This window comes from Dipodomys merriami, unplaced genomic scaffold (genome assembly GCF_024711535.1).
Source record: "Dipodomys merriami isolate MVZ:Mamm:240054 unplaced genomic scaffold, mDipMer1.0.p SCAF_2, whole genome shotgun sequence".
NCBI classification, from domain to species: Eukaryota; Metazoa; Chordata; class Mammalia; order Rodentia; family Heteromyidae; genus Dipodomys; species Dipodomys merriami.
In genome coordinates, this window is record NW_027203381.1 from 82,870,995 (window position 1) to 82,884,715 (window position 13,721).

The following is a 13,721-nucleotide window of genomic DNA, read 5'->3' on the forward strand; positions in this document are numbered from 1 at the left end:
ATAATGGAGACTGATTGCAGAGGAAAATATCAGTGAGTGTAAAACCCAAGAGGAGTGTGCTTGGAAGAGATGAAATGCAAAAAAGTGAATATTGAAATTAGCTGTTGTCAAAATTCTTTTCTCCAAACCCTGCATGTGATTGTTTAGTTTTATAATAAATATCAATTACTCAGTAGGAGAGAGGAGAGTCAACATCTATCACAAAACATCTGGTTTTGGAAACAGCTTTGTTTAGAATATAACCTGTGAAACTGAATCTGTGCAGACTCCATTTTCCTGTGGACACAACTAGCCTTGTACCCAGAAAGGAAAAGGAATCACTTTACTGTTTTATGTCTGCATTTTTTGCTATTGCATAACACTTTCTGTTTGTTGCATAATTTTTATTACTTGTTTTATAGCTAGTGGCTTACAATAAAATGTTCCTAAAACTAGTGAATAAATGTGTCCTTATCACCCCTTACATTGTATTTACATTTAGAGAAGTAAGACAATCTTATGTAAAGCATAATACAGAGAGGCCTATGCTATGCTCCAAGCTGTATGTCTATTGTGACTTTAGGTAAGCTGCAGTGGTCTTAGTCTTAGTTTGGTTGATTTTTAGTGATTGTGCTCTAATACTGTTACGCTGAATTGAAACTGATACCTGACACACACAGATTGTGGACTTCATCTTCCTCTTTGCATTCTTATGATTATATGCTGATCACTAGGACAAAAGCATCAGAAAAATGTCCTGGAATGTCCTCATACACAGTTTTTAAAAAGTATTTTTTATTGTAAAGGTGATATACAGAGAGGTTAGTTACATAGGTCAGGTCATGAGTGCATTTCTTTTTGAAAAGTGTCACCTCTTTCCCCATTTTCTCCCAGGTTTTTCCTTCCTGATTCTCCTCTCCCACAAGTTATATAGTTCATTTTCATCAGTGTTTAATGAGTATCACAGCTGCAGTTGTTCACCATTTGTCCCATCATTTCTGTGTCACCCTTCATCCTCCCCAAATCAGATAAACTTACATACAGACAAAAAGTCCCGAAATCAAAAACAGTGACAAGAGGGGAAAAACAAAACAAAAACCCATAAAAAGTAAAACAAAAACCTTGTTTCCATTTCTTGGGAGTTCATTTCAGCAAACATCATTTTATATGATCATATGCAAATAATATTGAGCCTTTGATTTGGGAGTTAGTATAAACCTTTGTACCATCTGTGCCTAATATTATTGATACTATATTTTGAGAATAAGGGCAGTGAGCAGTGTTTCTCCTCTTCCTCTAAAAGTACCACTGAATAAGAAAACATTGAAAAGCCCTGGGAATGTTGCCAAGGACCTCATCCTACAGGACAAACAGGATGGAGGCTCCAACAAGGTTACTGAGAGTCAGAAGGGGTTCTTTTGAGCTAAGTTTGCTTTCCAAGAATAGACACACACATATAGAAACACACTAGCTACCTATGTGCTGACACACTGTTTACCTTAGCAATCCCTTCTTGACATACTTGATTCCAAAACAAACTGGATATCCATAAAGGTCCCATTTAATTTTTTTTTTGGTGGGTCCTGGGGCTTGAACTCAGGATCTGAGCTCTGTCCCTGAGCCTCTCTGTGATCCAGGCTAGGACTCTACTACTTGAGCCACAGTGCCACTTCCAGCCTTTTCTGTTTATGTGGTATTGAGGACTTGAACCCAGGGCTTCATGCATGCTAGGAAATCACTCTACCATAAGCCACATTCCCAGCCCCCCCATATGTTTTCAGACAAGAACTAGCATCAATGTGTGTGTGTGTGTGTGTGTGTGTGTGTGTGTGTGTGTGTGTGTGTGTGTGTGTGCATGCGCGTGGGCGCGTGCATGCTTGTGCACGCGCTACTTCTGGGGCTTGAAGTCAAGGACGAGGCACTGTACCTGAGCATCTTTTTGCTTAAGGCTGATACTCTACCATTTGAGCTACAGCGCCACTTCCAGTTTTTTTCTGAGTCTCACAGACTTTCCTGCCTGGGCTGACTTTGAGTAGTGATCCTCAGATCAAAGCTTCCTAGTACCAAGTTTGAAATTGCAATCTTGAAAGACAGATTGACAACTTTAGTCAGTCTCTGCTTTTCATTTTTAAAAATAACATTATGTTGCTGTTTAAACGATCTGTTTCTGTGTAACAACCCCATTCCAAAACAGTGACTTAATGCCATAGTGATGTATTCGTTCTCATAATTCTGTATTGATGGAAAATTTCCCCTGCTGGCCTCATATGACATTGTTCATCTATAATGCTATCTGGCCAGGAAAGTCAATGATGCACCTATAGTCTAAAGCTCTCAGTTTATATTTGCTCCCAAATCATGCCCAACACAAAAGAGCATTCCAAGTTCAATCACTAATTTTACCTGGTGCCATTTAATCCTTGGTGCTGACTGAACTCAACAGCAGGAAAGCTCCTTTGGGCTCAAATCTACCTGTGTAGCTTTCCTCTTCCTTCCTTATAGCTTCTCATATGTTGGGACCTTGGAGCCTTTTTATGTTAACAAAAATCTAACAGGACACCTCGATCATCGAACATCTCAGTTCTAAAAGTCTGATTCTTAAAGTTAAGTTTCTTCAAAAAAGCTGAACTTTAAAGCGAATGTTTTGAAGTTTCTATGGCTTTACTGCTGTGAATCTTTTGGGTCTTTTATAAGCCCTTTCTGATTTGAATAGGTCAAGAGTAGACTTAATTATAAAAATCCAGACATCTCCCAATTTGATTTCCTATTTGTGGGTTCATGGGATGGGCCACTGAGAGAATTAAATGGATTCATGGACATATTTTATTATGTTTAATTACTAGGTAATTAAAATACATTTTAAGTATGATTTTCTAAAGGACCAAACTTACTATGTCATAAGTAGTCTATAGCATTACATAAATCATATTTATTAAAAGAATGACAGTTCAAAAACATTGCTTCATCACTGACATTAATCTACCCTTTTTCTTTGTCTATACCAAATCACTGATTTTTTTTTTTTTTTTTTTTTTTACAGCAGTGAATCTGTCAGAGTAAGGCCTTTATCAAAAGCAAAAAGACCCAATAAGACAACGGGGAGCTGTGCCAGGAATCTGACCATTTGTCATCCCCAAAGAGATAAAGAAGACATTTGTGAAGTATTAACTTATGAGTCTAGAATTTTAAATTATATAGCCTATAAATCTCAGCTCCTCTTGAGTGAGACTTCTACCTGAACATGAAAGCTAAAGAATAATGGCATTATTATTTATCTGCTAAGGCACTGTGTATGGCAAAGATGCCAAAATTAGCATTGGTAATCAAGGCTACTAAGAAGTACTGACCACTGTAAATTATTTCCAAGCATTATATCTGCAGCTGACAATCTCTGCAGAAGAATTCAAACAAGAAGTGAGGACTACTGACAGAAAACTCAGGTCATTGTTTTGGTGGCTTAGGGTGATTTTAAGGGTAAGATAGTCCTAACAAAAAAACTATAAAACACTGAAGAGATTGAAGACACTAAGATATGTAAAGACCTCCCATGTGCATGTATTGGCAGAATTAATATTGTGAAATTGACTGCACTACTGGAAGCAGAAATGCAAGGTCATAAGTTCAAACTCAAGTAGCACCAAAAATTCAAAATATACGTAAAGAATTTCCTGTTTATTGATGAAAAGTCCCTGCGGCCCTTAGCTCTCCTTGGACATTATTTTGCTTTCTTTGCAATGAAGTTAGAGGCAACAAATGAAGAAATGAAGTTGGTTTAGTGACCTACAATTGCTTTCCTTTGCACTTTTATCCTGCTTCTCTATTCAGATCACCACCAAAATATCTTTTTTAGCCAATGTGAGCATTGAAAATAAAACATCTAAAATGTTAGAAAAAGCATGGTATTTTAATTAAGAAAGCCAAGAAACGGGCTGGGAAGGTGGCTCAGTGGTAGAGCGCTTGCCTTGCATGCTCGAGGCCCTGGGTTCGATTTCTCAGCACCACATAAGCAAAAAAGAAAAAAGCCGGAAGTTGCGCTGTGGCTCAAGTGGTAGAGCGCTAGCCTTGAGCTGAAGAGCTGAGGGACAGCGCTCAGGCCCAGAGTTCAGGCCCCACGACCAGACCCCCCCCCCCAAAAAAAAAGAAAGAAAGAAAAAAAGAAAGCCAAGAAACAATAGTACGCAATTTGTAATCCATATCCAAAAAAGGAGTAATCATTTGAGAAAAAGTTGAATCAGTGATCTTTAGAAAGCCAGTAAGTCATAGGGCACTACCACATGGCCTTGGTCTAATCTCATCCAATAATCTAGAAAAATTTAGTGATAACTTAATTTTAAGGTTACTTCCTTCTTGCCTTCCTGGTGCTGATGTGGAACATAAGGGTCCTTTGAATGCTAGACAAATGCTTCACCACTGAGCTGCATCCTTATGCTTGACTCAGTTGATAACATTCTCAAAGAATTCAGTTTCCACTACCAGACAATTCTCTTTCTTTCCCTTCATCCAGTCATCCTTTATTTCTGCTAACTTCTTTATCACTGCCTTCTAACTGGTCCTACCCTTTAAACTTCTTTCTTCAAGATTCTCATAGAGATCAGATGAGCTCTGCATTATGAGTTAAGTGTCAGTCATTTTTCACAATTGAAATAGTCTGTCTTTTACAGATTCTAAGCATTGCCTATTATTGATATTTTTCTTTCTATTAAAATGTTTTAATATTTTTATAAAGAGGTACAATTTAAAGAAAAGAAAATGAAAAGCATATCATCAAGTAAACCATTACGACATTTTAGAATATAGCTTTCCTGTTCACTGCTATGTATCAACAAAAGTTGGGTCTATAATGAAATGCAGTTTTCTTCTTTCTTTTTCCTTTTGTTGTTGGCCATAGGGCTTGAACTCAGGCCTTGGTGCTGTCACTGAGATCTTTTACTCAAGACTAAAGTTCTACCACTTTGAGCCACTTCTGGTTTTTGAATGGTTAGAGATAAGCGTCTCACAGGGACCTTTCTGCCCAGGCTGGCTTTGAACCATAATCCTCGGATCTCAGCCTCCTGAGTAGCCACCAGTGCTTGTATTTTTAAAAAAAAGTTTCCTAACCTATTGTTTTCTATAATACTTGGAAAAATATTCAGGATTCCAAATATAGGAAGTCTGCAATCAAATATTTAAATCAACAAATCATTTCTCGTTGGAAAGAAATAAATTTTGTAACTGAAATTACTTTTATTCTATTTTATTCATTTAGTGGTTCTATGGTTGAATCATGCTTGATGGTTAGGAGAGAACTCTACCACTTTAACCATGACTGTACCTTCAACTGAAATTAGAGGTAATTTCTTTGACAAGAAGAAAATTTAGGAAAGCAAATAAAAAGTAGTTTTAAAGAATGTATTTTCTTTAAAAATATATGAGAAATAGGGCTGAAGAGTATAGAGCTTGTCTTCCCATTACTGGCTGTATGACCAGGTTCAGAAGGTCTAAAGTAGTGAATTTGATTGCTGTAAACCTTCTATTTGAGAGAATCTTGGCATGATGCAAATTACTTGGTCATAGATATTCAGAAAATGTGAATTCAAATTGGTTGTTTGACAAATGTCTGCTCATTAAATATGCACCTCTTTATCACAGAATAGCAATGACAACTGTTTCCCAGAAAGAAATATTTCTGATCTACATATGTGTGGCTGATGCATGAAGTCAGTCTTATAAATCACTATGTCATCACCACCACAAAGTCCCTCTGGCCATATTAAAAAAAATCATGACAAGAGGCCTATCAAATTGAATGGATAGGCCATAAAACCATCAGTTCATTTGACATAAAACTGATATATTATGTGATAATGCTTCAAGTAGAACCTGAGACCCTATTCATCACATAGGCTGCTCCATACTAGGTTCTGAGGTATGTGCTAATGAAATCGTCATGCTCCACTCACACTGCAGATTATAGTCCCCAGTCAGCACAGCAAACCTACATACCAGAAAATGTTCCTGTTGAAAATGATTCACTCACTAATGAGCTTTCCTGGGGGAAAGCTACATCAGGACAGAGCCCACTACCTCTTGAGGAAAGAGTCAGGCTAGATCTTTGGGTTTCAAAGTACACCTTATATATGTGCATAAGAAAGGGCAGAAGCTGGGACCCATCTCAGGGGCAGGACCTAGGAACTCTTGGCTTTAAACAGATACTGAGGTGATTTTGATGTTCTCTGTGGCTTAGACTTTCTATGCAAACTATCATCCCAAAACTAACAGTAGCATCAGATGGGAGATAGAAATTTAAGAATATCAGAACTTACCTCAGACTTGTTGAATTATAATTAGAATTTTAACAAGAATACCAGTGATTCAATGGATGTTAAAATTTGATCAACATGAGAGCGGTGTCTCATATTCTGTATCCCATGTTGACATCACTTAGTTTTAAATAATTACATTACCTATTTATGTCATCTCTAGGCAAGAATCCAAGTGTCAGACAGGTGCAGGGGCTCATGTCTGGTTCAGATCCTGCCTAAGCAGGAAAGACCATCAGACTCTCATGTGTAATAAATACCAAAAAGTGGGAAGTAAAGCTGTGGCTCAAGTGGTAGAGCAATAACCTTGAGAATAAGCTCAAGGACAGCTAGCACCCAGAAGTTGAGTTCAAGCCCCAGGACCAACACTAAATTATTTACCATAGATAAGATATGGAACCAACCCCAATGCCCCTCAGTAGATGAATGGATCAAGAAAATGTGATATGTACACACACACACACACACACACACACACACACACACACACACACACACACACACAATGGAATTCTATGCCTCAGTAGAAAGAATGACATGTTAGGAAATGGGAAGACTTGGAAAAAATTATATTAGTGAAGTAAAGGCCCAAAGAAACATAGGTTCCATGGTTTCCCTTATTTGCAATGACTAGTACATGTCTAGGACAAGCAAAGAAGGTCAAAGGCTATGTACATATGACCACATTAGATAATGTTAAGCAAATGTACCCCAGACAGGGATACAAGTGGTTTTTTCTTTCTTGCTAGTGTTTTTAATGTACTTACAATGCACTGTGTGATTCTTTTGTTTCCTTTGTAAGTTCTTCCTCCATGGTATAACCCCTGTTTTCACTGGATTTGATGCTGGTGCTCTGCATCTTGTATATATATTTTTGTAATTTGGGGAGGGGAAGGGATATTGTAGAACACTTAAATGAGGATGCAGGCTGACCCATTGTGACGACAACGAGATATACAGGACACTATATTGAAAATGAACTTTACAATGTGTGTGTGTGGCGGGGGGGAAGGGGTTGGGGAGGGAAGTGATGGTGGGGGGAAAACAAAGGAAGAGGCAACAATGCTCGCTACAAAATGTACTCAGTACCCTACTCATGTAACTGTAACCCCTCTGTACAACATTTTTACAATAAATATATAATAAAATAAAAAATTAATAAATAAATTAAAAAATTAAAGAATCCGCAGGGTGCCAGTGACTCACGCCTGTAACCCTAGGTACTCAGGAGGCTGAGATCTGAGGATCATGGTTCAAAGACGGACCCGGCAGGAAAGTCCAGAGACTCCAATAAATCACTCAGAAAACCAGAAGTGGCACTGTGGCTCAAGTGGTAGAATGCTAGCCTTGAGCTGAATTGCTGAGGGATGGTGCCCAGACTGAGTTCAAACCCCACTACTGACCAAAAGAAAAAAAAGGAAACCAAGTATCATTTCAGAGGATTTTTTTCCCCAGACTCCTCTTGTGATTCTAATATTGCTTGTCAGACTTTCATCACTGTAACACAATGCCTGACAAACAACTTAAAGGGGGCAGTGGTTTTTCAGCCCACAGTTCTTGTTCTTGTTTCTTCTGGGCTGAACGCCCTGAAGCATGTGCACAGGTTACTGATCTCAAGGATGACAGAAAGTAGGAGAGGGGCAGCAGGGGCCTGGGGTAAATACAGCCCCAAGGACCTGTCCCTAGTAATCTACTTCTTCCAGAACATAAAATTTCCAGAACCTGGGGAAGCTGGGATAGGGGATATGACTCAATGGTAGAGTATTTTCCTAGCAAGCAAAAAGCCCTGAGCTCAAATGCCAATACAAAACAACAAAAATAACAAAACCAACCAAATAAAATCCCCCAACAAATAAAAAATAGAAAGAAAAAAGTTCCATCTCTCCAAATGACATCACCAGCTATGAAGCAAGCATTCATTCAATACATGAACCTATGAATATGATAGCTCATATTCACACCATAAGCAAATGTATAGTCAACCTTGAGACTCACTAGCTAAAAACCTCCTTTACCCTTAGACCCAAGGTTTCAGAGAGTCCTCACAGCATGATGTGAATATGTAGTCAGTGAAAAAACAGTGGCATAAATAAGAAAGGCATACCTATTTATTGCTCATTACTCTTTCATGTTAGATGCTATTGCTTAGATGTTGAGTGTTCTCCAAAAGGCTTATATGTAAAGGTCTTTATATATAACAGTTTATATATTTACGTTATCATACTAGGTTATGATATTGGTATACAATTTTTTTTTGGTTTTGTTTTGTTTTGGTCAGTCATGGGGCCTGAACTCTGGGCCTGGGAGCTGTCCCTAAGCTCTTCAGCTCAGGGCTAATTAGGCTCTACTACTTGAGTCACAGTGCCACTTCTGGCTTTTTCTATTTATGTGGTGCTGAGGAATTGAACCCAGGGCCTCATGCAAGAACATCTACCTCTGAGCCACCTTCCCAGCCCCTGGTATTAATCCTATGAGCAGGGGTTTCATGGGAGATAAAGTGGATACAGGGGCTTCCGTTTCTGCTTTCTGACTAGATAGATTGACCATTTTGTTCCTCAAATGTACCGCTTCCACCCCTGTCCCTCACTTTACCAGAATTGAATAAATTCAGGTGCCATGCCTTTGAACCTCTCAAAATGCAACCTAAATAACACTTCTCTTTTTGTCAGTACCTTGGGAATCTTGTCCTAATGGAAGCTGAGTCACATATAAGGCATTCTATTACATTGTTTAGATCAGTAGAAAAGTAGAGAAGCCTATATCTAACCAATAATATGGTGGTGAGATTTGTCTTTGTCTCTGTTCCATTAGTGAATATATCCTCAGGATACAATAATCATGTTATGAGAATTTAGTGTTCACCTTTTAAAGCCCCTTAATTGAAATATAACCGACATACAGCAAGCTGAACATATTTAAAGTATATGATCTAGGATGTCTTTCACTAAAGAGTTAGCTAGCCTGTGAAAACAAATAAAATAATCTGAAAGAAATTAAAAGTACTACATTAGTTAATAAGCAAACGAACAGAAACAGAAATAGTCTTACTGCTGAAAGTTTTAGTAGTCTGAATAGAAACTTAAACTAGACAAAACATTCCTTTAAACTAAAGCCCAATCCAGAAAAAGGCTTTAACTCTCTTAAATCCTTGGAAGACTGAGAGAAGGAAACTTCATAAGAAAAGCTTTAATCTAGCCTAAAGAAATAGAAATAGATATATGAAACAGAGATTTGAAGTTTCTGGTACACTTAAGATGAAAGACACAAATAGTTGTTCAATTAAGAAACATTTATTCTATTCCACATAAACATGAAATTACAGTTGTAAACATGAACTAAGAAACAAGTTGTGAACATGAGCAAATTTTACAAGGTGATGTGCTATATGACCACGACTTTAGGTTGCTAGGCAAGCTGATGATCAAAGGTTTTGCCCTGTACGTTTGAATTCTGGTATATTCTTGGCATATTATGTATGTACATGAATGCTACTTTTTCTTTCCATTATTGCCCTTTACATTTTCAGTCTATTTTCAATTCAGAAAAAAGTTTAATATGCAATTATAGAAGTAGAAAATTTAAATAAGGATCAAAGTAACTTCAAAACACATTTACACTAAAATATACAGATAAATAGCTGCTGAATCAGAAAACATTTTATTCTTTTCCAAAAGTTAATGAAATTAACATTTTGAATATGAAATGAGGAATATTTGTCTTATAACTGAATTATTTTAATTTTCAAGTTAATAGACATATACAATACATATATACAACAACATTTATACAATGCTATTTTTAAGTAGGTTTTTTTGCCTCTAAGTATTAAAGTTCTGAGTGACAAGCTATGGTATAAAGCTTAGCCCATTGGATAATCCATTTTGTCACAAGCATGAAGTACATATAAGTTTCCTCCTTCCCCACAAAAAAATTAGGTGAAATTGGAAACTTTTAAAGCCAGAAAAGATATCCATCCAAAATGCAAATTATTAAGGTTCAAAGAGAATTATCTACAGATAAACATAAAAATTTCAATTATTCAACTCTGCAAGAGACTTAATTTACATACTAATATCCCATACACTTAAAAAAACTAGTTCCTGATTTCTGATTCTGAGAATATTAATTCTACACAGAATGTCTGGTGGTGTGCTGGTAAATGTTTAAGAACCAGCTAGTGAAAGAAACATTTGCTTACAGTATTTACCAATGTCTAAGGTATAAACACTCCCGACTGTGGCAGATCTCAAGCCACCAATAATTGGACAACTGGTTTGCAAAATACCTGCAACTTAAACAATCACCTCTCACAAGCCATTACAAGCCAGCTTCAGCATACCACTGCATGGTCTCCACCATCAAGTAGCTCATAATCTCTTCATGGGCACATATTTAAGAAAGCAAAAAAAAGAATAGGGAAGACAAAAATACAATTTAAATAATTCATTTATATTTAATAGCTAGTTTTAAAAATTACAGAAACACTGAAATCTGTGGAACTTTCCTACTTTTCTCTATTAGTCTGTTTTTCCTAAATTTTTTTCCAGATAATAAAATGTAGTATACTGACAGAAAGTAAGGGGCAAGTAGAAGGGGAAAATTGCCAGAAAAGATATTCTAAGAATATGCTAATAGGAATCATGTTCACAGAAGAAAAATAAAACCCACTAAACAAATATAATGTAACTATTAAAATTCCATTTCTTTAAGCCCCTTCAATCCAGTTTATAAGCCCTGAAGACTTGTCATAATATCTTTGGCTACTGTCTTATTTGGCTAGCCTTATTAGCGTAATATTGGAGAACACAGTGCTTTCCACCAGTTATACAATCAGCTCATAAAAATGAAAAGCTCAACTAAATTCCATTCTGAAAACTGAGCTTCCTTTACATAGCCAGCTGTGTTGTATCAGATCTTGGGCAACTGTCGGCTGGGTTGACCAGGGAATTCTTCTGGTAGCAAGACATGGAGTCTACAGGTAGGGCATGTCCCCTGTTGCATCAGCCATGGTCTAATGCACTAAGGAGCAAAATGATTCATGTCAGAGTTTCAGACTTAGCTTAGCAGAGGCAGCTGTCACTCTATATATCAGAGTTATTAACTTACATGTTTTCTGATGGATCTAAAAGCCTTACCCAGTGGATTGCCAAACCACCTGCAACAACCTTGGCACCTGCTCCTGGTTTGCTGAGCAATATACCTAGTAACTGCAACCTTTCAACTAATTTATTCTACTCAGAGTCTTCCCGTGATTTCTGTTTTTAAAATGATGCAATTCTTCTTAAAAAGCAGATTGAGGAAATGGGTACTGGTGGCTCACACCTGTAATCCAAGCTACTCAGGGCTACTCAGGAGGCTGAGATCTGAGGGCCGTGGTTCAAAACCAGCCCAAGTAGGAAAGCCCATGAGACTCAGCTCAGAACTGGAGTTGTGGCTCAAGTGGCAAGTACTAGCCTTGAGCCAAAAAAAGCTGACAGACAGCACCCAGATCCTGAGTTCAAGTCCCAGGACAGACAAAAAAAAGTATTGTGGAAACTTGCTATATTCTCTTTATTTTATTATACATCACCCTTATTTATAATGGGAAAATGTTAAAGCTGATCATAAAAAAATTACTAATATTTTGTAAGAAGGTTTGTGGTGTTCTAAGGTTAAACATCTCAAAAAAGACAAACTAGATTATTTTCAATGGTAACAATAGTATTTATTTTAAACTATGCGTTATCTGTTAAGTGACTTGCTGATTAATAATTAAGAATAAGGTATTTTTAAAATTTATATCAGACCTTAAAAGATTTACAATGGAAAGATTGGATGACTACAAATCTTTCTTGAAGATCTTTTGGGATTAGATATTTTGTGTATAACTTTTCAGAGCCAAAGAGATACAATAAACTTTTGTTTGAGGTACCATAGGTATCTTTGAAATATTGTTTAATGAATTTGCTTTAAAAGATCTGGCAGTTCTTCAGTTTCTTGAGAATCTTTTCTTGTTTAAGATTATCTTTCCTGTATTAAATTACATCTCTCCACAGAGGACATGAATTATAATAGTATATCAATAACACTTACACAGAAGGCACATTAGAATTAATCGACAAAAATGCCCAGAATAAACAAATGATATGCCAGCTTTGTATTTTTTCTAACATTAAAAAAATTAATTCTCAGAAAAACCAAACATAAAACAGAAATAAAAAAAAATCAATCCTACAAATCTTCAAAGGCAAGTACAGGAATATGGATCAGATTGCTAGCTAAGTCTTATGTTTTATAATGATAAGAGGTCATCATTAGACCAAGGAGACTGTAAAAATCATGACAAGTCAAGGAATCATAGCAGTTCTGTTGCCAGTTCTGTAACTAAACTATAATACTAATGAATATTTTTCTTATACCTATATTCAAGAGAACCAAAATCTCAAATTAGTCTCTTCTCCTGTGTGATGTACAGAGATCTGCGAGTACAATTGTATCTGTGTATAAATGAAAAATGTGTGTTTCTGGGTGGTATCCAGAAGGTGAAGTATAGTTATACCCACTGGAATTTGTGACATAGTACAAATCATAGCATGATTAAACATGTATATGATATTATATAGAAAATACTAGTAGGGCAAGTTTAAAAGGTTTACCTGAGAGTGGAATTTGTGAGCACAAGGCAAAACTGAAAGGTTTTCTGGAGATAGGTTCTCATGGCAGATCACACAAGGCTCCTCTTCTTCCTCCTCCTCATCCTAAGTGGGGAGAGGAATAAATTTAGTTTTACTTTTTCTTCTCAAATATAAATATTAACAATCAACAATTTAAAAATATTGTAATTATTAAGGTGTCGTACAGAGGAGTTATCATTTCATAAGTCAGGTAATGAAAACATTTCCTTCTAGACAATGTCACCCTTTCCTTTGCTTTCCCCAAAACAATCAACAATTTTTATCTCACCAAATTATTGGCTTCTTCCCATGTGGAAGCATCTTGTGAATTGTGTGGCCTCCAGGCTGGTTTGGGGGTTTGGGGAGCACTAGGCTGTGATGGAGAATGGCTGGGAGAAACACAATTACCATTTGGCACTGATTTTCCTTCACTCTGGAATGAAAATATTGTATTTGTTTTTAAGAACTATTCTAAAACAGGATAAACTGATGAAATGCACAGTGGGATATAGTGAAAATTAGCAAAAGGGTAAAAATTGGATTTATGCTAAGTCTTGAAACAAGATGTTGATAATATTTGTCAGAGCTAAAGATAACAATGATCTCCATGTTCTTTTGATTAAAATTAATTTTTTTAGATTATTAGGAAAAAAGCTCTAATTTACAATGATTCAAAGTAACCTAAAGAAAATTTCATAAGGATTACTTTTATTTTAGAATGATCAAAAAAGACTTTCTCTATCATTTTGAAGTGGAAGTTGTTGAATTATTTACTGTTAACCAATATTCT

At 36.5% G+C, this 13,721-nt stretch overlaps 1 protein-coding gene across 9 annotated transcripts in view; it reads right to left on the bottom strand.

Moving 5' to 3' along the window:
- Window positions 1–9,579: 9,579 nt before the first annotated feature.
- Window positions 9,580–13,721, bottom strand: part of Dzip3 (DAZ interacting zinc finger protein 3) — a 71,927-nt gene continuing 67,785 nt past the window's right edge. For 8 of the 9 annotated variants that reach the window (XM_070030285.1, XM_070030281.1, XM_070030288.1 and 5 more), the window contains 3 exons: window positions 13,221–13,364; window positions 12,914–13,015; window positions 9,580–11,297 (listed from right to left, as the gene is read on the bottom strand). In XM_070030285.1, the coding sequence (XP_069886386.1) occupies window positions 11,187–11,297; window positions 12,914–13,015; window positions 13,221–13,364 (357 nt within the window). In that variant the 3' untranslated portion in view covers window positions 9,580–11,186. The remainder of the gene's footprint in view (window positions 11,298–12,913; window positions 13,016–13,220; window positions 13,365–13,721) is intronic. The other variant, XM_070030287.1, reaches the window with a different exon arrangement.